Consider the following 23,691-nt stretch of genomic DNA (forward strand, 5'->3'; position numbering starts at 1 on the left):
TTGGAGATTCACTATTGTGACTGTTTGACGATTTGAGGTGAATATTGGGTGATAATTAGGTGATTGTCTTGCTGCGACCAAGAGCGCATTTGGTGACAGTGAGTCACTTGTGAGAGTGTGATCTTTTTGTCAAATATTATAAGCGGACTTTGGGTTGTGCTATTACATCAATGAGCTTTTGATTCCTTTGGAGTTGGCAAATCAATTTCATTTTTATTATTGGCTGTGGTGTCTTAATGGTTGTAATACATGAATTGATGAATTGATTAATTTGTTAGTTGGTTGATTGACTGATTGAGTGCTTGATTGATTTGTTGATTGATTAATTGGTTAGTTGACTGATTTGTTAATTGTTTGATTGATTGATTTGTTAATTGTTTAATTGATTGATTGGTTAATTGGTTGATTGATTGAAAAAAAAAAAAAAAGGGGGGAGATAAGTAATCTAAATAGCTTTAAGTAGTTTTAATCTTAGCAATTACTTTTTAATTTACAATAAGGGAACATAAGGAAGCCGTTACAATGGGGAAAAAGGGCACTAAAAGTCCAAAAGTAACTACTCCTGTTGATGTAGTACAGAAGAATAATCCTTTAGTTAAAGGCATCGCAAACATTGCAAAAAATATCGGAAAAATGGCATAAATTCTGGCCTGAAATTGACCAACCATGGCCAGTAGAGGGGACTCTTAACCCAGATGTAATTATAATAATGGAGGTACTTGTGTCCACATACAAGGCAGAGAAGGAAAAGATGGAAAATGAGAAGGTGGACAAGGAAAAGATGGAAAATGAGAAGCTGGACAAGGAAAAGATGGAAAATGAGAAGGTAGACAAGGAAAGGATGGAAAATGAGAAGGTGGAGAAGGAAAGGATGGAAAAGAGAGGAGATGATACCACTAAATGACAGTGAGAATGGAGACAGCGATGAAGATTTGGAGACCAGGACTCCTTCATCTTCAAGAAAGTTTTGTCCTGCGACATTCAGTACTGAAATAGAAGAGGATGTACGGAGGACTTTAAGAGAGGTCGAAAGAAGTATGGACCGATGCTCCTATGACTTGGGAAAAACTAGTAGTCCAGAAAGACAAAGAACACTGGAGAACCAGTTAGAGGAGTTGCAGATACGGAGGGATGAGCTGCAGAAAGAAGTCTCCCAACTATTGGGCATGAAAAATGCATTGCGCTCAAGAAAACAGTTGACACTCAAGAAGCAGAGAAATACTCTAGGCTTAGATCAGATTTACAAGCCCTCCCATTGCGTGAGGCGGACCTGGAGTATTGGACTGATGGGTCCTGTTATCGTGTGGGCGATAAATTGAGTGCTGGCTATGCAGTAGTAAAAGCCCAAGGAACTGGATTTGTTGTTGAGAAGGCTGAAGTGATACCACAGCCTGCATCTGCACAGCTTGCTGAGCTTGTGGGGCTAACTGAAGCGTGTTTGTTGGCAGAAGGTAAGCGAGTGACAATATATACCGACTCTGCATATGCACATAATGTGTGCCACTTGTTTGGATCGGTGTGGAAGAACCGAGGATTTAAGAAAACGGATGGTTCTCCAATACAGCATCACGCCCAAATCATGAAATTGTTACATGCTATGATGAAGCCTAAAGAAATAGCAATAGCTAAATGCACGGCACATAAGATTGATGCGTCAAAGGTTTCATAAGGGAATAGAGCGGCTGATGAAGCTGCAAAAGCAGTCACTGGAGCAGATAAATTGGGCAAAGTTCTTCTGGTCACTCATGAAGTGAACTTGGAAGACAAAATTACGCTTAAGGATGTGATTTTAATTCAGGAAGCTGCTCCTGAAATGGATAAACAGTTGTGGCTAGACCGAGGTGCCACCCGAGATTCTACTGGACTTTGGAGAAATCATGAGGGGCTGATAATAGCACCTCCAGACTTGTTGGGTCTAATGATTCAGGAGGCGCATGGGTTGGCTCACGTTGCAAGGGGGGAAGTTAGGAGAAAAATTACAAAGGAGTATGGTTTTTGGGCACCATGTTTGCTTGAACAGATTGATTATGTCATAGGCAGGTGCACTATCTGTCTGAAAAACAATGTTCGGAGGGGAGTGATGGTTCCTCCTGGTCACATTCCAACTCAGAGGGGTCCTATGCCTGAACTAGTTGTGGACAATGTTGATGATTCTGTGCACATTTCTGATGATGCTAGAAATGACTTCGCAGTTAATGAACAGGAAAGAAGATTTAGTGACATTGTCTTTCAACATGTCCCAGACACAGCAGGACCTATTTCAGTTGCCTGCGAAGCGCCAGAGATATCAAAGGGCTGTGACTCCGCTGCAGGACAACTCAGGGATCCAGTTAGACCAAGGAGCCCGAGACCAGTTAGGAAAAGGGTTAAACCAAACCGTTACTAGAACCAGGGTTGAAGTAACCTTGGGGAAGTCAGTTCAGCTTCCATGTCAGTGTACAGGAGAAAATAGTGATGAAGGGAAACTTAGAGTTGAGTGGAAAGATAGCCATGGTAGGGTTCTAGTTCTGTTAGGGACATCACCATTAAGGAAGTATACGTTAATTAATGATAAAAGGAGACTGAAGGTTGAGGGAGATTGTAGTCTTTATGTATATAGGCCTCAACAGGAAGATCAAGGTGATTATAGGTGTTCTTTTTATGATCCACGTTTTGGAAGTGAGCGGTCTGAGTTGGGATTTAGAGTTCGTATAGTGTCTCTAGTGATAATAGGTGAGAATAAGAATATAGACCTTCAAGATGTTGGGGAAACAAGAGAATTGACGACGATGACATCAACTCCCCAGACGAAAGCTGGGAAAATGGAAGGGAAATCTACCCTTTTAGTGTTAAAAGTTATTGAAGGTATAAATGTATCGCATTTAACTACAGTGGCGCCTCAGATGATTTCTATAACGCCACCTCCTTTGAATACTGTGATCAGAGTTAAGTTAGGAGGAACAGCTTACCTTCCTTGTCGATGTGGAAGGTGGAATGTTGGTAGTAACATTCCCCCCAAGTGGGAAAATAGTCGTGGTGAAGATGTGTTGTTGACAAGACCTGAAGTTGATATTGTGCCTCGTGATCAAAGGAAGTATGTTTTGTATAATGACATGAGGTGGTTGAAAATTAAAGATGATTGTTCACTTGTCCTGCGTAAAGTTACATGGGAAGACCAAGGGGAATACATGTGTACTTATTTAGAACCGGAGTTTAAATTTGTTCCATATCAAAATTATTGGATAAAAGGTCATATAACTCGTAAAGTGACACTCATGATAAAAGATTTGAGTCCTATTGGAGTTTTCACGGTTACTAAAGGGGTTCAGGAACAATTTACCACAGTAATCACTCCAAGGCTGAATAGTACACAGATGAAGCTTGTTACTTTAGCTCCAGAAACAACTAAGAGTGTTCATACATCAACTCAGGCTACTACTCTAGCTATGACTTTGAAGGGGATGAATGCTACAACAGTGACGACATCTTTGACGTCTACGACATTTGTAAATGTGACGCAGACATCTGACATGACACCTTTGACATTTAAGGATGTGGTTAATGTAACCCAGAAGCTAATGTTAAAGATAGAGCCTAGGGTGAACAGTAGTAATGAGATTGTTGAAGTTAGAGAACAGATGATGGAAGAGAATGATGCAGATTCATCTGTGACAGCTCAGAGGACTATTTCAGACGTAGATAATGATTTCTTTGACTCTGATCGGACACCAGAACACATGACTGATCAATACCATACATTACAAAAGAGAGAAACTAAATGGAAGGCGTTTGGGTTTGATCCTTCAGTATTACAAATTGCAGACCCATGGGCAAGTAGGAACTTATGGTTCCAGCAATTAACGCATTCCGTAAGATCGGTTACGAATTGGAATGGTCCATGTGTGGTAAAGATTCCATCGCCGAACTCATGGCCTTCAATTTTAGAGACTGTACCAGAACCACTAACCGCTATATGCCAAAGTTATGCACTATCGTGGCTGTTGTATCAGCAGCAGTCAGCAGAAGATATAGTGATGGCTTGGTCAGTACATCTGTTTAGGCCTAGATCTACTTGTTCTTGGTTGGGGGAATTACCATATGTAAATTTACTTGATCAGCATGAAAATATCAAAACGGCGGTCCCTGATATAATGGAAGTGACATCAGTGAGAGCTAACAGCTGTTTTTGTTCAAATAATACTCATGATGGGCCGGGAATGTTTATGGGGATATCAGATTGTGACGAATATATGATGGACTTGGGTAAGCGTGGACATAAGATGAGTAATGATTCGTATGAAGTAACTTTTTATGTACCACATCACAGACAGAATATAACTTTAAGGGTGCAGATCCAAAGTTTGCCTGGGAATGTGACTATAGGGAATTTCAAGGATATTTGGTGGGTTTGTGGTGATAAGGCATATATATTTCTACCGTATGGGTGGACAGGATGCTGTTATATGACAATGTTGAAACTCCCATATGAGGTTTTTACTATGCAGAAGGGAAAAGGGCCAGATGAGGTCCAATCTAATGTCGTTTCCGGAAGTAGGAAGAAACGGGAGATGGCACAGTTTAACAATTTGGAATCGTACCATTGGAGAATAAGTCTAACAGAGAAGTGGGCTATAGGATTATTTCCATGGTATGGGGTGACATTCTTGGCAGATCACATTGATAATATTACCTATACCCTACAGGGTTTTGCAAACGAAACCATAAAAGGTTTTGAATATTTGTCAAATACTCAGAAAAGCCACAGACTGACGTTGCTAAAACATGACATGGCTCTTGACTATATTTTGGCCAAACAAGGTGGCCTATGTGTGGCTTTGAACTTAACTGGGAATGCTTCCTATACTTTGATTCCTGATAGTTCTGATAATATGACTAGTGTTATAGATGCATTGAAGCTTATAAGGGATGCATTTGGCCCGTCGGAAAATGCTGGATGGTCTGCAAATGCTTGGTTGCAAGACAAATTAGGGCCAGTAGGAGCAGTGTTAGTTCAGGTTTTGGCAGCACTTGTTCTAATGTTGAGTGTGATGTTTTGTTTTTGTACGCTGTTGTTGACCTTTGCGAAGGTTATGATATTGAGATGGGTTGGAGTTGTGATGCCCGGTGATCAAACTCAGATGCCATTATTATGTGGTGCTGACACGGACCTTGATGAGGACGACGTGATAAGGGTGGATGTATATCCATTTTGAATATCTGATGTTATTATAATCCTAACATTTACCTCTGTTATTGCTTAGTTATTTTGTAGTTTCTTCTTATATTAGTGGTGTGTTACAGGGGGGAAATGGACAATATGACTTATACTTTCACATTTACTTAAAGAGTGTTAATCTATATTTGATGTTTAATTTGTATCTGTTTTGTATGCAAAAGATACTGGTTTTCTTTTCTTTCATTCTAGAACATATTGGGGGAAGACCACTGTGAGGGTGGTTGATTGTTCAGGGACTCCGATGTGTTGAATGGATTCAGACACTTCAAACATGGACAATATGAATGGACTGAAGGATTCTGAACAAGGACTTATGATACGATATCCAGATTCAACACGTCATCGATACTACAACTGAGAATCAATGCTGCTGAGAAACTACAGTGTTATACATTCTTATGTTTTCTCTTATATATTGCATGAGTAATATTAAAATTGAACTATATTCTCTGTGTGTTAATTGCTAGGAAAATGATGTTTTCTGTTATTGGGTAAATATACTGGGACCTCAGATGTTTTCTTTTTCTTGGTGTTTAGGGATAGAGGGGTTAGGCAGGAAAAGGTCCGTTGGAAGGTGCGATGGGTCGACCAGCCTGACTTTGGACATTTGTTTTGTTTTGATTTGCTGAGGGTTCCATATGTATTTGCTTAAATCATTTCCTTACACAATTTGCTAAAATTCCTAATTTCATTGGTATGGAGTACTATGTATGGTCGCCTAGGCAGAGGGGCCGTGAGAGAATTTTCCCGTCTAGTTTGTTTGATGGATATCTCAGGAAAGATAGCTGCCTGACGGGTTTTTCACTCTCACTTTTACGCTCCATACAGTTGCTTTATTGTTACAATTATGTTACAGGACGGATTGTTATTTTTGTCATGATTATACACCTGTATGTTTTCTTCTTTTGTTCTTTCGAGACTTTGTGAAGTCTCGAAGGGGGGAAATATGTGGTATATTCAGCTAACATAGATTGTTAATGACATGTTCATAATTAGGGGGCCCCTTGTTAATGACATATTCATGGTTAGGGGGCCCCTCGTTTCCTGACTCTCAGAGGAATCTAATTATTATTCGATATGATACTTGTTAAGTTCTCTGTGACCCGGAGAAACTCTCTTTGACCTGTTAGATAGAGGGGTTTCCATCTTTAAGTAGGAAGTGGATAGAGGGGTTTCCATCTTTAAGTAGGAAGCATGTTTTGTATTAGAGGCCCCTATGTATGACGTCATTTTGTCTTATTTCCTGGGCGGAAACAACTTCCCTATATGAAGGCTTGTCCGGCACTGGCGAGGTAGACTTCTTCATTGGCCGAGAACGTCTCCGGGTATACCTAGGTACCCGTCCTGACCTGTAACTTCTGTGTAATAAACCTTATTATACAAGCAAGAACGGTGTCCGCGGAGATTCCTTCATCATCATCTTCAACATCACTGCTGCTTAAATATACGACAAATGAGATACAGAGTCACAAAAATAGATTAAACCAATGTTTCAAAAAAATATAGATTCGGCTCATGAAGTTAGCATATGAACATGTCTGAAGGCTTCACCAAAGTGTCTCCAACATTAATCTAAGCACTTTTCTTGAGTGGGGGGGGTTCTTTGGTTTTTACTTGAAGTAAAAAATCAGCAAGGGAATGCAACATTGATCAAAACGCTCAGAAAAGCTGTGAAGGGTTCTTGGTAGCTGCTTCTTAGGTAATAGAATGTGTTGTATTCCCGTAGAGGGACCAGGAAGAGGATCAGGAATTCTAATGGCCCCTGGATTATTGTCAACTATCACATTAGAGGTGGAACACTTCTCCTAAGGGACCCAGGGTCTCCCAGAAAAGTAGACTGAATTTCAGCCAGATAATGATTTCACAAGAACAAGACTCTATTCGGTTCAAAGACTCTCCCAGAAGCAAAATTCAGCTGGATTTGCAAGTACTAAAACACACACGCTGAGAATTGTTGTACAAGTGAGAATTAACTTGGATGCAGTTAGACAAGTTTAAAAAAATGCTAGGAATTTCTACATGAAGTTTTCAAATAGTATTTGTGGCCTGCATTCACCTCAACTAAAACCTTATTTGAGACAGGGATATCATTATGTGAACTATGCATATGTATAAAACCTTTCATGCATACTTGATTTCAGTTTTCCCTGTTTTCTTTTCTGATCCCTTTGTTATTTGAATTTGCTGCTGCTGTTGTTAGTGTTGTTCAAGTTAATGTAAATGAAATCACCATATCAGGGGGCATATTCCCCTCTTTTTTGAGAAGCTTTTATTGTGAAACACCCTCAGGACATTTTAAAGCTGCGTAACATGAGGAAAGCGTGAGCTATGACACAGCACCACACCTCACACTATACATGAGCAGGTTTATGCATGTAGTGCAATCAGTATTATTCAGACCTCAAAAAGCTTAATTAGCAAGTTCGCATTAGTGTCACTGAATAAAATGCACAATGCTAATCGAAGAACTCTAAAGGTTAAAGCAATCTGCAGACTGAGCTGAAGCAGTTCTAGTGAGGTATTGAGGAATAAAGGTGGACAAAAATGCATTAAGTCTTTGGGTGATAATAAACATTTTGATGTTGTGAGGTTTATAGTTATGAAAGAACTGTTTATATTATATAACATATCAAGAGAACTGTCCAGATTAATGATGTCTTTGCCTATGATCTTCTTGATGTTTGGTCTTGTTCATGAGTGACGGTGAATGGAGGATGAGATCAACAGGTGGATTGGTGTACGGACGGCAGTAGAGCCTGACTCAGTCTTGCAATCATCTATTTTGTACATTCGAACCATCAGTGATAGAAGCTGGGGTCATCAGGTGTTTCAGGTCTTTCAACTTCACACACAATATTCCAGGCGACCCGCCTAGAAGCAAGTGGTTACCAGCCTGTGTCCTAGAGACAGTAGTCCAAGGCTTGTCCCTCCTGATCAACAGTCTCTGAAGCTTTGGTGATGACTTTCCTTTTCTGGTGATGCCCAGGGGCTGTAGGCTTTGCATAGGGATTTTCCTGTGAAGCCCAATCCTGCTACTTCAGTGGGCCTGCACCATGAAGTCCACCCCCTTCTTCAGCACTCCTAACCACCCCTGCATACTAATTCATTTTCTTTTGCTGGCCTCCCCCATCCTCTCCACACAGGGCAAGACATGGTCTCTCCAATGCCATCAAAGAACTTAACAGATCCAGCAATGTCTCCACCCATGTCTCCTACCTTATGTGCTGTTCAAAGAACTGCTTGGGCTTTTGGTTGGGGATATGGATGTAATAAGGATTAATCTGACTGAAAGACAAAGATAGATGCTTTAACTATTTTATCACCTGTTTTGCTTGTGTTTGCTTGTGCCTAAATGGCACAATGGTAAAGTACAAAGTGAGTACAGTTACAGTAAGTACAACATATTATCCATCACATTTAAATTCGTCCTTTAAACCGAAGGTTGGCTATTTGACCCCAGTCTTCCCCATTCTGCATGCCAAAGTGCCCTTGGGTAAGATACTGAACACCAAAATTGACCCCTTCTCATTGAGAAAGCACTGCACATAGATGCACTGTATGAATTTGTGTGTGAATGGCAAAAACGTTACTCTAAAGTGCATTAAGTGGTCATCAAGACAAGAGAAGCACTATGTAAATACAGTCTATTTACCAATGGAATGACATTGAAAGCTGATACAGAAATAATAGCCAAAGGAATGCAAATACCTCTCAGCAAACCAGCGGAGATCCAAAAAAGAAACAACTTCACTGTCTAAACAATGTAAAGTATAACTTCCAAATACACTTTTTTGTAAAAAGTTCATTTCGGTAACTTGATCTGACTTTTTTCATATTATTTCATTTTCGTAATCTTTCTCTCAAATTCTTAAATAGTGGTGTGAGGAAATGAACCTCAGGTGCTCCAACAGCTGGCGACACCTCAAGAGACTGCCTTGGAGGCTATGCCTACAGGGCAGCCCTGCCTTACATAACATTACATCACAAGGTCTCTATAACGGCAGCCTCAGGCTGAATGTGCCTCACATGGATGGGCCTTGCAGGATATGCCCTCTCCCAGAGAGAGTCACCAGGCTCAGTTGGTCGTGTCAGCCATGTCTGCTGTCTGTGCCATGTGATCCTGGGCACCAACAGCCATGACCATCAGTAGAAGGCTCAATGCTGAGAGGGGAATAGGGAGACTAAAACCAACTGCACCGGGCTGTGTACCGTAAGGTTATTGTAAAGGTTATCTTTATAGTAATAATGAAAGCTGAACTAATTTTGTCATATGCAACACTGAAAATATGACTAACATTTGATAGTGTGCCAATATATGTAAGGCTGATTAAAATACAAAAGAAAAAGTCTGATAGAGATCAAGGGAGCAGTATTGCCTATTGAAATGCTAGCGATATTGCCAGTAATAGTAGTATATGTGATTAGGCATATTGTATATCTAAGCAATCTAGCTCTAAACCTAATCCACGATCCAAACTCGTGATTCATAATCTACTATCCATGATCCCCCAACACAGTCACAATCCATGATCACGATCCACGATGTGGCTGCAGCAGCGATCCTGGATCTATAACGATACAGCACAAGGACTCTGGGGAAGTCAGTAACATGTACTGATGAGACATAAACGTGATGAAATGCGACAGGAGGAAAGAGAAGTACATGCGCTTCACCTTTTTGGACAAGCCGCAGAGTCTTTATAAACTTATTGGTGAAGCTGAATAGGGGCATTTTTAATTATCAATTCTTGAGGTAATTAAGGCGTGGACAACATTTTCTGCATCTTTTTAAGACAGGATCTGTCTGATTTTTGCAATGTCACGTAGGTGAAAAATGGCAGTCCTTGAAATTTGTTTTAATTGTGAGTCAAAGGACAAATCTGGATCATAGATAACTTCATGAAGGTTCTGCTGGAAGCAAGGGCGATGCCATCCAGTGTAACTAACAGATAATGCATCTCAGAGGTGTTCAGGGCCAGTATTACAAGTCACACAGCTGATTAACGTCAACTTTCATTCCTTCTTTGTTTTATTTCCAAGGATTTCAGGCTTATCTCTGTTGCAGACTTCCATGGACTGCCGATTTGATTAACACATTAGAGCTTAAACTTCTGTATAGTGGTATCTGATACTGGCTCCTGTGTAGGTGATGTGTGTGGATTCGAAATTATGATTCTTCTCTTGTGATTTTGGTTAAGAAAATGGCAGAAAATGACACAACAAAAGACTTTCACAGTGGTATCAGTTTATTTCAAAATCCACTGATCAGATTGGAGACAAACGTGTCAAATTAGCTCAGAATATGGAAAAAAATCCCCCAGCATAATGTTTCAGAAAGCACTTTAAAATCACACTGCATGCTTTATTTACACACCATGAAAAGCCTTCTACAAATAGTATTTTGATTGATCATGATTGATCTAGAGCTATCAAGGGAAACAGTAATGAGTAAATGCATTAGCACACCTTTTGCTAAAATTTCTACACTGCAGACGAGCGCAGAAACGTCCCAAGGAGAAATGCAGATCAGACAGGCAAGCAGCCGTCAGCAGTTCTACCTCTCACGCTGTAACGTCCTGCAGACTAATAGACTGTGCTTTCACAGATGGCTGATGAACATTACCGAATTCAAATAACAGACAAACAAATTCCCCTTTTGAAATCAGGTGATCAACCACCAGCTCTAGCTCACAGATGAAGTATTATGACCCCTGACCCCCGATGACATCCAGTCAGCTGCTTCGAAGAGGATCCATCATCTTGTCAAAACAACTTCCTTTGTTGTCTACAAGAGCTGTGTCTTAACCATTGACATCATGGCATCCACATTTAGTTACATTAATTACAGTCCAGATTGTTAACGTGCCTCACATTTCTGCCTCCTCCAGGTCACAGCACACCACCGACCTACCACTCGCCCTCCTTTCCCTGCCACACTCCATGCAAGTGATGTACTGCGCTTCATAGAAAATGGGTGAAAGGTTGTGGCATCAACTAGCCTGCTGCTTCTGATTGTTTGTACCATACAGGAATGGGACTGATGTGTCTGTCTTTTACCTTCTGCTGAGAGGGCAAGAAGCTCTCCCTACAGAAACTCTCCTCAGTGTTGGGTAACGCGAAGCCACTTGTTGCTGTTAAGAACTGAAGAAGACATACAAAAAAAATGACTTGTGGATATCACCTTAGATTCACTGGAGCCTAAAACCAAAGACGCACTATGTATGCCTAAGCAGCCGCACACTTCACTCCCCATCCCGCTGATGCTTTTAACGATGTTAAGTGAAGGCTCTTCTGTTGATGCCCTAAGGCTGGCGGCAACATTAATTCTTCATCAGAATACTTGTTATGCTGCTAGTTTTCCCGGCTTTGAGTTTCACGAATAGCTTAAATATACATTTCCAGGTTGAGGCTGAGAGGGAAGTGACAAGGAGAGGAGGATGAGGGGAGGCAACAGTGAGGAAGAGCAGGAAGGAGAAGGGTGAATTAAAAAATGGGACAGAAATGAGATGTAAGTTAGAACAAAGCAGATACGAAGAAAATTGAGTCCGATATATCAGAAAATAAGACGTTGAAATTGTCCTCTGTGTGTTTCTGTGTGACAATGTGTGCTGACATCTGTTTGCTTCTGGATAAATTAAGTTGATGACGAGGATAATGGACAAAATGATGGAGGCGTTGCAGACTGCTGTGAAGCGGCCTTTGATGAGCCTTTAAGTCAAACAAATTTCAGTTTTTGTGTTTGCTGATGAACTTCGTAATTGCATCAAATTAAGACCATTTATTTCAGCAGGAGTTTTCCATCTGATAATTGGCATCCTTTCACCAGCCTTTGTTCTGTTTTTTAATAGGCTTCCTCTAGGATGAAATTAGTGCAATTATTTGTGCTCTGTAATCCGGAAGCTCACAAAGGGAGGGAATTCAAAGCCGTGGTGGCCCCGCTGATTGTGGATACAGTATATTTACAGTATCTAGACACAGTGGGAGGAAAAGATGGAGAGGCTGGATAAAAACAACATCTAGTCGCGTGTCAGTTTTGTGTTGTAATCAGAATCTTTGGTCAGGTAGTTGTGCCATGGTCCTAACGCCAGAGGAAAAGGTCAGGAGGTCAGTACAAATTATCCTCCATGGGAATCCTGAATATTTGCATTTTTCCTTGGTTTCATATTGTGTCATACTGTGAACAGAATTTTTGTTCAGGTTGATGAAAACACAACATTTTGATGTCATCATGGGTGGTAGGCTATGTTGGAGTGTTGATTCTAGATTTAAAGGATAAATCCACTTCAATACCAATTAGGCCTAATTTTTGAAATTTTGACCATAATTACTATGACTGGGAAAAGTTAACATTGCTACAATCAGATGATCATTCTCATAATAAACATCCCCAAAGTATATAAGGAGTATCTGTGAGTACAATGAGAATGTCAGTGTTTAATTTAAAGGGATAGTTCACCGTAAAATGAAAATTCACTCATTATCCACCCACCACTAAGCCGATGTCAGGGTGGGTGAAGTGTTTGAGTCCACAAAACACTTTTAGAGTTTCAGGGTTGAACAGTGTTGCAGCCGAATCCAATACAATTGAAGTAAATGGGACCCCTTCTTCAGACGTAATAAAACAACAGAAACAAAACATAACATGCCTCCATACTGCTCCTGTGGTGTCATCCAAGTGTCTGTAAGCCCCGACATTCATATTCAATCATTTACACCATGTTTTACACCTTAATGTCTTCTGATATTCTCCTCGGAGGCGCTACGTCCGCTTTCATCGCTACTTCCGGCAGTGGTCTTTTAGTTTAAAAACACGGTGTAAGTTGACAGTTTGGAAACAAGTTTTTACCTACTAATTTCTTTCAAATGAGGACCCAGTGGTTGTGTTTACAACCTGTCTAGCGACCAGATTTCACTCTGTCACAGCATGGGGGTAACTGCATCAAATATTTACACTGTGCTCTTTAAGAAATTCACCACAGTGGTATCAAATTCTGTAAGAGCTACTAATTTTGCATAAAATAAGGTAAACAAAGCTCATTGTTCATTATCTGAAAAACAGGAACATTGTGAGAGAAGATAGTATCCATGAGTTGAGGCTAAACTTGTCAGCCATCATTAACAATATAAAATCTAGACAGTATTCAGTGAGTCAAATCAGTTTCATCTCAACCTGTCACCTCTGCCCGCCCCTTGGCTTCCTGACAAGTGAACAGAATTGTCCACACATGCCTTTACATACATTGAAAAAGGTTATTGGGAAAGTTACCACAATACTTATTAAGTTGGTTGATAGTTGTCCTGTCTCTGTAGCTAAAATAATGAATCATCAGAGGATTAGTTTTCTATGTATCATATGACCTTGTCCATGTATTTGTTTTATTAACTGCTTGTTTGTTTTTATGTTGTTCTATTGTGTTTGGTGAGCCGAAGAAAAAATGTCTGCCTTGATGAACAATAATTATATATTCTATTCTATTATCCTTAGGCTCGCCAACTTCCTGAACAGAGATGGGTAAATCTGCCTTTTGCTTAATGCCTCACATGCTTGGAAAGAGCACGTTCTAAACTTGGAATTGTTACGCTCCTTAACGCCCGGTTCTTCTGCGTGTCGCAGTTGTCAGTTGTTCACAATGGCTGCGGTTCAGCCGCGGTTCTGCAGGGAAGCTGCTACTGCCAGTGATATGTTTTTACGCAGGGTTAGCCTTAAAAATGACCATAAACGTGTTAGTGAGTGTGTGTTTGTGAGAGAGAGAGAGAGAGAGAGAGAGAGAGAGAGAGAGAGAGAGAGAGAGAGAAAGAGACCACTACCCATCACCTGAAGTTCTGTTAACTTTTGATATAAATACTGCCTTTCTGAGGTTTCTGGTATAACTACAGTATTTCCTTGTATAAAAGTAGTCCTGTGTATTCAAATAAATACCAGTACAGGAAGTGTTGCAAATATTTATGTTTGTGATATATTCGACAGATAAACATGGAAACTGTGGTGAAAGATCATTTCCTCTCTGTTCTGCTGTGAACTGCACACGGACAGCAGCCGCAACCGCAGCCAGTGTGGCCCGGCCGTTAGCAGCTCCTTCTTCTGAAATCAGTATTAATAAAACAGTGAATTGCTTTTCACCTGTCTCTTTTTATTTTTCATTATTCACTTGTGCCATTGATTCCCTAATGTCTCTGGGTCTGTTCTTTGCTTTAGTCTGTTTGCTATGTTTAATGAGTTTTTAATGTTATCTTTCCTTGCTTGTATATATATGAAACTTTAATTTTGTTTACTGCCCATCTTTACCACGCAAATCCCTGGCTGAACAAATATTTGTATTTCACATGCCCTAATCTTTATTGCAAAAGCATCCAAGTTACCAAAATGTTTGTGGTTTAGATGAAAAACTTACGATCATGTATATAGTTATTAATCGATTGTGTCAGCAGGAGTGTGGAGGGAGACACAGGAAACTCCAGCATGGTACGAACCAACCTTCTGATCATTGTGCAGCTATGGACCGTAGTGAAACTCTGTGCTTTCACAGTTTGATCCCACTGTTCTTCAACAAAGTAACTTACCGGCTGGTTTCCCTTAACCGGCTCTGCTCCTCTCATTGTGTGTGTCAGTGATAGGGGGCGGGTCCCCAGGGCCTGTGTGTGTGTGTGCTCCCAGTCTGAGGAGTCTGGGAGCACACACACACACACACACACACACACACACACACACACACACACACACACACACACATACTCACACACATTTTCGCACGCTCCAGTTATTTCACGTGATGGCCTATACAATAATGATTTAAAATACGGTGTCGTAAATCGTCGTGAACGGCGCTCACGTTCATCATTTGTAAACTGATCCATTCAGTTCAGCGTTCACAGAAAATATGAACGTGTTCGTTGAACGCATTCATGCACAACACTGCACTCGACTAATCGTGAGTAAGTTTCATCCGTCATTCATGATGTTTTATCCTGCTTCTATAGCATCACATAATTAATCAAAGCCAAACTCACCGGACTAATGAGCACTTGGACGTCCATCAAGATAAGAACTAATTCAAATGACGTACAACTTTGAGAGTTGAAACTTTAATAATTTTTGTGACACTACTAGATGTAAATGGTAAATGGTTTGTATTTATACAGAGCTTTTCTAGTCTTGATGACCACTCAACATGCTTTACATTACAATCTTACATTTACCCATCACACACATTCATATAGTGCATCAATGGGCAGCCCTTCTTTTTCTATGAGGAGCCATTCAGGGTTCAGCCTCTTGTCGTAGGACACTTCGGCATGCAGATGGGGAAGACTGGGATCAAACCACCGACCTTCTGGTTAGAGGATGAGCTCAGCCGCTCTGTGGAGTCTAGATTTGTTTGTGGATGTACTGAAATACACTCAACACTGCAGACCAGCTTACTCAGTATTGTTGCTTTTCCCTTCATAAACAACAAATAATGAAGAAAGAGTTATGACCAAGGGCATCAACAACCACCCAGGATAGGGCTAGATGATTTCAGTCAATAACCGTATAAATGAGGAAAGCATGGGAAAGACATTTGGGAGCTTCAGATTTTTCTAGGTCACTGTGAGGCTGTTTATTGCCACTTGATTGAATGCAACTACAACTGTGTAAATATGTAATAAATCTTATTGAGCCAGAAATAATGAATTCTTGCAATTTCTAAAGAAATAGGACATTGTATTTGACTGTTGAAATGTAGGCTCGAGTCCAACCTTTCTGGCTTAATTTGTAATTTTTAGTGATATGGAATCAAGATAAAGACAAAACAAGACTTTTAATCCGTCTTCTTTCGGGAACAAAACAACAATTTCCTTTTATTCTGTGTACAGCAGTAGAAAATATTGACAACAGGCAACAGGCAACAGCCTATCCCAGCCTGCATTGATTAAGCAGCACAGTACTCTATGGACAGGCTGTATGAGCAGTTTATCATCTCCATAGGAGGAGAGCCATTAACACACATGGAGAACATTCACAGTGGGGCCTGAGTCTCACACTGTTGCAACTCACCTCTTTGCTGTGAGTTTACAGCTTCTCTAATGCGTGTTGATCCGTCAAAACAAAGCAAAGACCTGCCAGTCCAGTGATTCTTTGACCTTCTCTTATTTCAATATACTGATGTGTTTCTGGTGAATTCCCATCACAATTTGGTTTGTATAAAATCACACTGTGTTGTTGTAAGAAAATATTCTTTTGAGTAGTTAGTAATAAGTAGTAAGTAGGCCAAATTACTTGTGTTTGTATCAACAGTTGTCCCAACCTTACTGTTGCATCGGCTACTTTGAACCACTTAAGTTATTGTAGCTTGACAACACTAATATCCCCCTTTGGGTTTTGTTTTTTTTTACATTTGTGCTCTTAGCTATTCAATTGATTTCTTACAGTGCTCATGAAGTGAGTGCGATCTGATGCGTACAACGCCTCCCTCTCAGGATGCTGAGTGTAGCTCTGATGCCTGCAGTAAGACCAGGACTGACAGTGTAATCATCATTAAGCATGGAAGCTGGAGATACGACTAAACGAGCTTGCCTTCCGAGCCATTAGCTGCATCTCAGGTCTGGCATCTTCACCACCGAGCTTTCTCTCAGTGGCAGCCGCCTCTCTATGCTTTAGGCTACACTCACCACAAACGTCATCCACATAAGCTCTTTAGGGACTCCATTAGAGCAAAGAAAGACACCATTTGTGAAGACACGATGTATATTGGAGAGTTAATCAAGCTGCTTAATTTGCCTGGGGCCCATTACTCACCGTGGCTTATTGTGTGGTCAAGAAGACAAAGGGAGCATGTCGCAAAAGACGCTGTGCACCTTTAATCTTCCCAGGGCAGACGAAAACCAACAAACTATATGCCAATCACATAAATTGCAACATACTTTTTCATTATAAGTTCAAGAAGTCTTCAGTGTTGGCAAACAGCCTCAGAAGCTCTGTCTGTGAAACTGTAAACACAAAACTATTTAGCGTGCCTACATTACGCTACATAAAACCATTTGACTTTTAAATTTAATCTAGCAGGCAACCAGTTTAAAACGGCAAACACAATTATGGCTTAGAAATGCATCCACCAATTGGTTGTCCCTCATAAATAATCAAGTCCAGGAGTTGGAGTGATTAGGGATGTGGAGACACGTGTCAACACCATACAGCGCTTGTCCCCAGAGCAGAAGATGGTTGTCAAGATCCAATTTTCTCTTTTCCACTGTGTTCCAACAGGAGTTAAGAGGTAGTACGCAGAACAACAAAAACTCCAAACTTTCTCTCTATTTTTACCCAAACTTTGCAACTGTCAGAAAGTCTTACATTTAAATCTCACTGGACTGTCCCTGTTCCCTATTATTCATCTACCTCTCCCTTAAGTAATGCTGGGTAATGGAAACAAAATGGGGGGAAATGCAGGGATTTTTTTTAGGTAGTGATTTGTTTGCTAATGCTGTTACTTTCACAGCTGAGATACATTGCTGGCTGATGTAATTTAGTCCTGTGGAACACACAGCACCCTACCAGTCTGCTTCATAAAAGAAATGTATCTTTTTTTCATTCAAATAGCCCATTATGTCCCTGCATATTTCTCCCTCGCCCCTTTTATGATAACCTTTCTGAATTCAATAGTCGCTGATAAAAAAATACAGTTGGAAATGTGTGGCAATCACACGTAGACATACAATTGCAGGATTCAAACCTGAGGCGCAAACAAATTACAACCTTTCCTCCTCCTTTCTCCTCTAAACAGCCCCAGGTTGAAAATGATTGAGGAATGATATCAAGCTGCATATTACAGGAACGGTAGGTATTCAAACAAGCTTTATTACGACTCAGCATGCTGGCGCTACCCTATTTTGTGCTGGTTTTGAAACCATATGCATATTTTTTTCTTTTCAGGTGTTTATTTTGCCTGTGCTAAGAGAACTTCTGAAACAGCAAGATAATATTGACAGGTAGAAAACTCATACCTCAAAATAAAGGCTTCTTGCACATAAGAAAAATAGGTTTCTGTAGGATAATGGTAGGTTTTTGAGTCCTGCTGACTATGGAATAGTTTGTATGCTTGTCTTTGAACTGATGGAAGCATGGACTTTACCAAAACACAAGATACAATGTTTTTATATTCTTAATTTAAAACTAAGAACTGTAAAGTTTTCAGGTGTTTTTAGGTGAATTATCCAATCAGTTATGTCTATAGTCCAACATTTGGTAGGTTTCATTCATAAAACACCTATTTTAAGGTTAGGGAACGATTGTGCTATCATGAGAGAGCACACATTAAACTGTGTACTTTTTGAAGAAGGAAAACAGATGTTTTTTCATATATTCTTTTGGATTCCCTTGGATTGTTGCTCACTTTAATTTGGTGTTCATTTGCAATATTTTTTACATGACCCCTGACCCATTGGAGCAGCTGATGTGTTGGTCCAGTCCAGTTACAATACACAGCCATTATACTGTAACATAATTGGAGGTCACAGAGGTTATGATTTCAGAAAATGACCAAATGAGTCACTTAAAATATATAAAAACGAAATTGTTACGTAAATGTAATGATACAGTGTTGGATTTATTATGAATCAAAGGACATATGTTAATTCTTCCCCTTACATGTACCATAGAACATGAGTAGACTATTGTCAGGGCTCATGTGTTGTGTTTATGGCTGCTGAAGAAAAATAAATCTTGTTCTTCCAGTGGCAGCTATCTGTGAGAGGCACAAACTGGGGCTATGATCAGCCAGTGCTCGGTTATTTATACTCGGCGCAGCAGCTGATATACAAAATCAAGCTCAAAGTCTTTTTGTCATAAATAGCAAGTCACCACAGAATTCAGCAAACTGCTGCAGCAAACTTTCAAATACAAGCATAAACATATGAGCTTATTTGAGCCGAGGATGTACGAGTTTTGCTGGAAGAATCCTCTGTATAAACTTCATGTGCCAACAGGAATCTATGTGTTTTTGTTTACAGTGATGAAATGAGCAGAGAAAACACATTTTGTTGCCAAGAGGAAGTTCATACCATAAAGCAAATGTGGAAAACAAAAAGCTGTCCTCTCTTCTGTCCTCTATTAATTGCAAAGGCGGAGGTAGCATGGCAATAATATATCACTGCAAAAATGTAGGAGGAGGTCAGGGTAGATGGTGTTGAGTTCAAAGCATAAAGAATGACTTGCACTATAGAATCTATGGTTTATATCTGTTATCAATGATCAAAGATGGCTATTTGTTGAGGTCTTTTCCCAGAGTGATTACTGTAGTTGAGATGAAACTGATTGAGTTTACCCGGTTATTTATGCTGAATGTATTCAGTGGTTTCAAAACTAAGGGTCAAAATAGTGCCCTTTTAACAGAAGTTGTCAAAATAGTAGTTCATTTTAAATTAAAGCATGCAGTTACAAAATATTTGTCCCCACATTACTCTTAAAGTGAATTTAAAAGAAAAGCGACGGTTGGAAAAATTGTGACATGTGCACGTAGTTGGTTTTTTGCAAACTAGCTTGAAATCAATATGCTTTGTATTCTTGAAGCACGTCCTGCAGGATGAAGCACACAAGGCTATGGCAGTGTTATTTGGGGGGCTGCAAAGTTTATCCCTTCTTAATACCATCGAAACGTCAAATCTTCATGTAAGAAATCAACAAGCCCTGATAAATAATACATTAGCACACAAAGCAAATCCCTTCAACCAGACATTTTCTAAAACTGAACTAATAACTTTTTAAGTACAAGGCATAACTTATAATGACCAAAGCCATGACCAGTAAATAAAGCTGTTTCAGGCCCTGTATGCTGGGGAAAGCATGAACTGCAAATGCACACATACACCGATGGATGTGGATCACATGCTAGCGAATGCCTGACAGGATATTAACCTGCTGACACAAAGGCCTGTTCACCTCTATGACTACTTGCTCTTGTAATTGAGATCCTGTGTCATGATTCTGTCCGGAGGGCTCCAGTTCCTACCCCTCGTCTGGAGGGAGTAATTACTAAAGGACATTTTCTGTTGTTTCACCTTCACCTGGCTCCTGCGTTTGGGTGCTCCTGCTTTCCACTTGTGACACTCGGTCTCTGTCTCTCCCTCTGTATCCCTCTTTTTTTGAGGGTGGGATGGATGATGGCTCCATCAAGTTACTGAACTGAGACACATTGCTCCATCCGCTCAATAGTGTTCTTCAGTCTAGTACCTTTAGTCTTGTGTGAAGTTAACGCGCCACTAATTTACATCTCATTAAATGCACAACATACTTTTGGATGTATTGATTTTTGTGGCAGTTTTATATTCTTTTCATCTATTTTCGTTTTGGTGTACTCCCTTGTGTCATCATGCCACCCTGTACCGCTTATTTATCCTTCACCATGGCTCCAGATTGCGACCATTTAGTCTCATTTTGCACTATTTTTGGAGAGCAAATATGCCCAGTGTTAAAAAACAAAAATCATCGTATCACGTGAAATACCAGGAGCGAGTGAGAATGTGTGTGTGTGTGTGTGTGTGTGTGTGTGCTCGCAGACTCCTCAGACAGGGAGCGAGGTGGAGTTTAAACACACATACACACAGGCCCCAAGGTCCCGCCCTAGCTCACTTGACATACACAGAGAGTCAGTAACGCCGAGATAAGAGGAGCAGAGCCTGTTAACGTGAACCAGTCGGTAAGTCCACTTTGTTGTTCAACAGTGGCAACAAAAGTAAAAGTACAGGGTTTCCACTACGTTCTGCCGCTGCCACTGCTTCATTCAGGACAGAAGCAGCGGTGGGTTTGTACTGTGCTGGAGTTTCCTGTGTCCTCCTCCACTCTCCTGCTGACCTGCTCTCACTTTAACTAATCAACACCAAGTTATCAGGACCTGATCAGTACATGAAGTTTACTTAGTGTTGGTTTGATTCACTCCAGAGTTTATGAGGCTGCATTTAAACAATAATGAAAAGTGAGTCAAAATTTTGTGCGCGCTCAGTACAACACAAGACGAACACACAGCCGGGATTCAGTGTTAAAGTGACAGGAGCGATATATTATATTATAATATTTTTTATTCTAATTCAAATGTCAGACTGAAAATTCGTAAGAATTCATTGCTCTTTGAAAGGGTGTATTTGCAGGATCGTGCTCTACTATTATCATTATTTCAGTGGTATAAAATTGTTTAAAAATGATGACAATAATATCATTTATCACAATAATTTATTGGACAATATATCATCCAATGTTTTTAATAATGCAGCAAGTTAGAGGTTTTCCTGCACAGTTTCCAGCTTTAGTTCTCTGAGAATTCCTTTTATAGCGAAGCAAAATTGGTATTGTACACTGAGATATCCCTCACTGAACCCATATTGAATTGAATCAGAAATCGAAACGTATCGAAACCTTGTGAATCGGAATCCGGTCAGGGATGCATTGTAACCACATTTAACTCAAGTGTTAATGTAACTGTGTTATCACTCCACATACAACTCGAATGTGAGCAGAAATATTGTCAGGGATGCAAACACATGTATGGTGAAAAAAGAGTGAGCTATTCGAAGTAGGAAAGAACTGCGTAATATACCATCTGACGATCTGCTAAATTATATCTAATGTACACAGATCAATAAGGGATGTTAACTAGTAAATTATGGTTTATATTTTTCAGAATTAGAGTGTTGGGGACTAGTTAACTACGAGGTTCTCTGTCAGGAACGAGTGTGTGAATAATGTCTGTTCTATTATATGGGCCAGAAAACATATACAGTATATGATATAAATGAACAAATACTTTGGATTTTCCTGCTGTTCTCCTGGAGTTGAAATTTCCCTGATTTTTTCCACCACATGACATCTGCCCATCCACTGTAATTGTTTTTTAAATTATGTAATTACACATTTGTCAGTTGTGTCAGACAGACACACACAAGCGCAGAAGCAGATAGACAGAGAGAGAGAGAGAGAGAGAGAGAGAGAGAGAGAGAAAGAGAGATGGGGGGGGGGGGGTCAGGCTTGCTTAGGTCAGTCACTTGTGAAGACCATCAGCAATTTTTTTTGCTCAATGCAGTTCACTCTCATGATTATTTGAGAGAGAAATATGGACATTCGTCTGTCACTCATATATATATATATATATATATATATATACCCCCACGAAGAAAAAACTCATCGGATCTCCACGAATTACCCAAGTCTCCTAAATCGATGTTAAAAAAGCCGGGGGCACCAAAGAGCAAGTAATTTGCATGCATGATTGTTCCTAACCAGCTTAGTAACAGCAGCCAGGTGGCTAGCAGCCATTACACAGTTAAATCACGAAGCTGTCCTCAAATATGGACATTATTCAAGACGTGTGGATGACGTGAAGACCAGACCAGACAGGAGTAGGTGATGAGTGGACAGAGCAATCAGATCTCATTTGGATCACAATGTAGATACTGGTGACACAAGCTTTAAATTGCAATCAGGTATAATCATATGCAGATACAATCTGAATATGAGATAGACTTTAAGGCCAGAGGTAGAGGTAGATGCCTCATTAGATTAAATCATATACATACATACAACATTTTCATTGTCAGAGATAGTTTACTAATTAACTAATGAAATATTGATATTATTCATGCTATAACCATGTCAAACAGTCATGAAAAAGGACGGCTGCTCTGTCTCTGTTGGAGGACTTTACTAATGCAATACGTGAAACTGCATCTGCTCCTACCATTAGGAGAGCTAGTGCAACACATACAAGCAGATAACAGGGTGTCTATCAATGTGTGGCCACCAATGTTTAACTGTGGCAGTGGAGCTACACAGTGAGATGGATTTTTAAACATAACTACTAGGTGCATTACGTTTGATGTGTTGAAATCACAATCAATGCCAAAGTTATGTTTTACATGTGTAATGTCTAAGGAGAAGGATTGGACTCTTTTTTTATCAGTCTACAATATCTGGAGGTGAAGTATTGCCTGTGATTTCTTTACTGCACTTATTGTCATGTAGTGTCTTGTAAGCCATTGCAGACTGTGCACATTTGAATGCATGACACTGACAAAATGTAATTGCCTACTTCCATAAACAGGGCTGTCTCTGTGGTTGGTGCAGCTTTTTGCACCTGAACCCAAGTTTGAAAAGCTCAGAAAAGAAATCGATAAAACTAATATTGCTTTTCACAGCAGTTATCTACAACGATTGCACACACAAGCAATTTAATCTTGGAAACTGTTTAATGCCATCGAAGTTCATGTCAGCTACAGAGTATGCATTAATATAAGTTTAGGATTTGATGAATTTGTGAAGCGAACATTAACTAGTGATTTATGCACAAGTGCCAAAGAAAGCAAGAGTGGTTTGCAATTATAATATGGCTCGATGCCACTTACAGCCCATTTGTAGAATTTTATTTCAGATAAGAATAGTTCAGGTTGATTTTGGCAAAGAGGAGATGACTATCAATTACCTCCGTTCAGCCTAATGGAAAATTACATTTGTTTCA

At 40.0% G+C, this 23,691-nt stretch overlaps 1 protein-coding gene across 1 annotated transcript in view; it reads left to right on the plus strand.

Moving 5' to 3' along the window:
• The first annotated feature begins 3,243 nt into the window (after positions 1-3,243).
• Positions 3,244-23,691, plus strand: part of LOC117761284 — a 66,090-nt gene continuing 45,642 nt past the window's right edge. The window contains exons 1-2 of the mRNA XM_034585010.1: positions 3,244-3,284; positions 3,636-4,627. Of these exons, the coding sequence (XP_034440901.1) occupies positions 3,255-3,284; positions 3,636-4,627 (1,022 nt within the window). The 5' untranslated portion in view covers positions 3,244-3,254. The remainder of the gene's footprint in view (positions 3,285-3,635; positions 4,628-23,691) is intronic.

The sequence above is a fragment of the Hippoglossus hippoglossus genome, chromosome 5 (genome assembly GCF_009819705.1).
Source record: "Hippoglossus hippoglossus isolate fHipHip1 chromosome 5, fHipHip1.pri, whole genome shotgun sequence".
NCBI classification, from domain to species: Eukaryota; Metazoa; Chordata; class Actinopteri; order Pleuronectiformes; family Pleuronectidae; genus Hippoglossus; species Hippoglossus hippoglossus.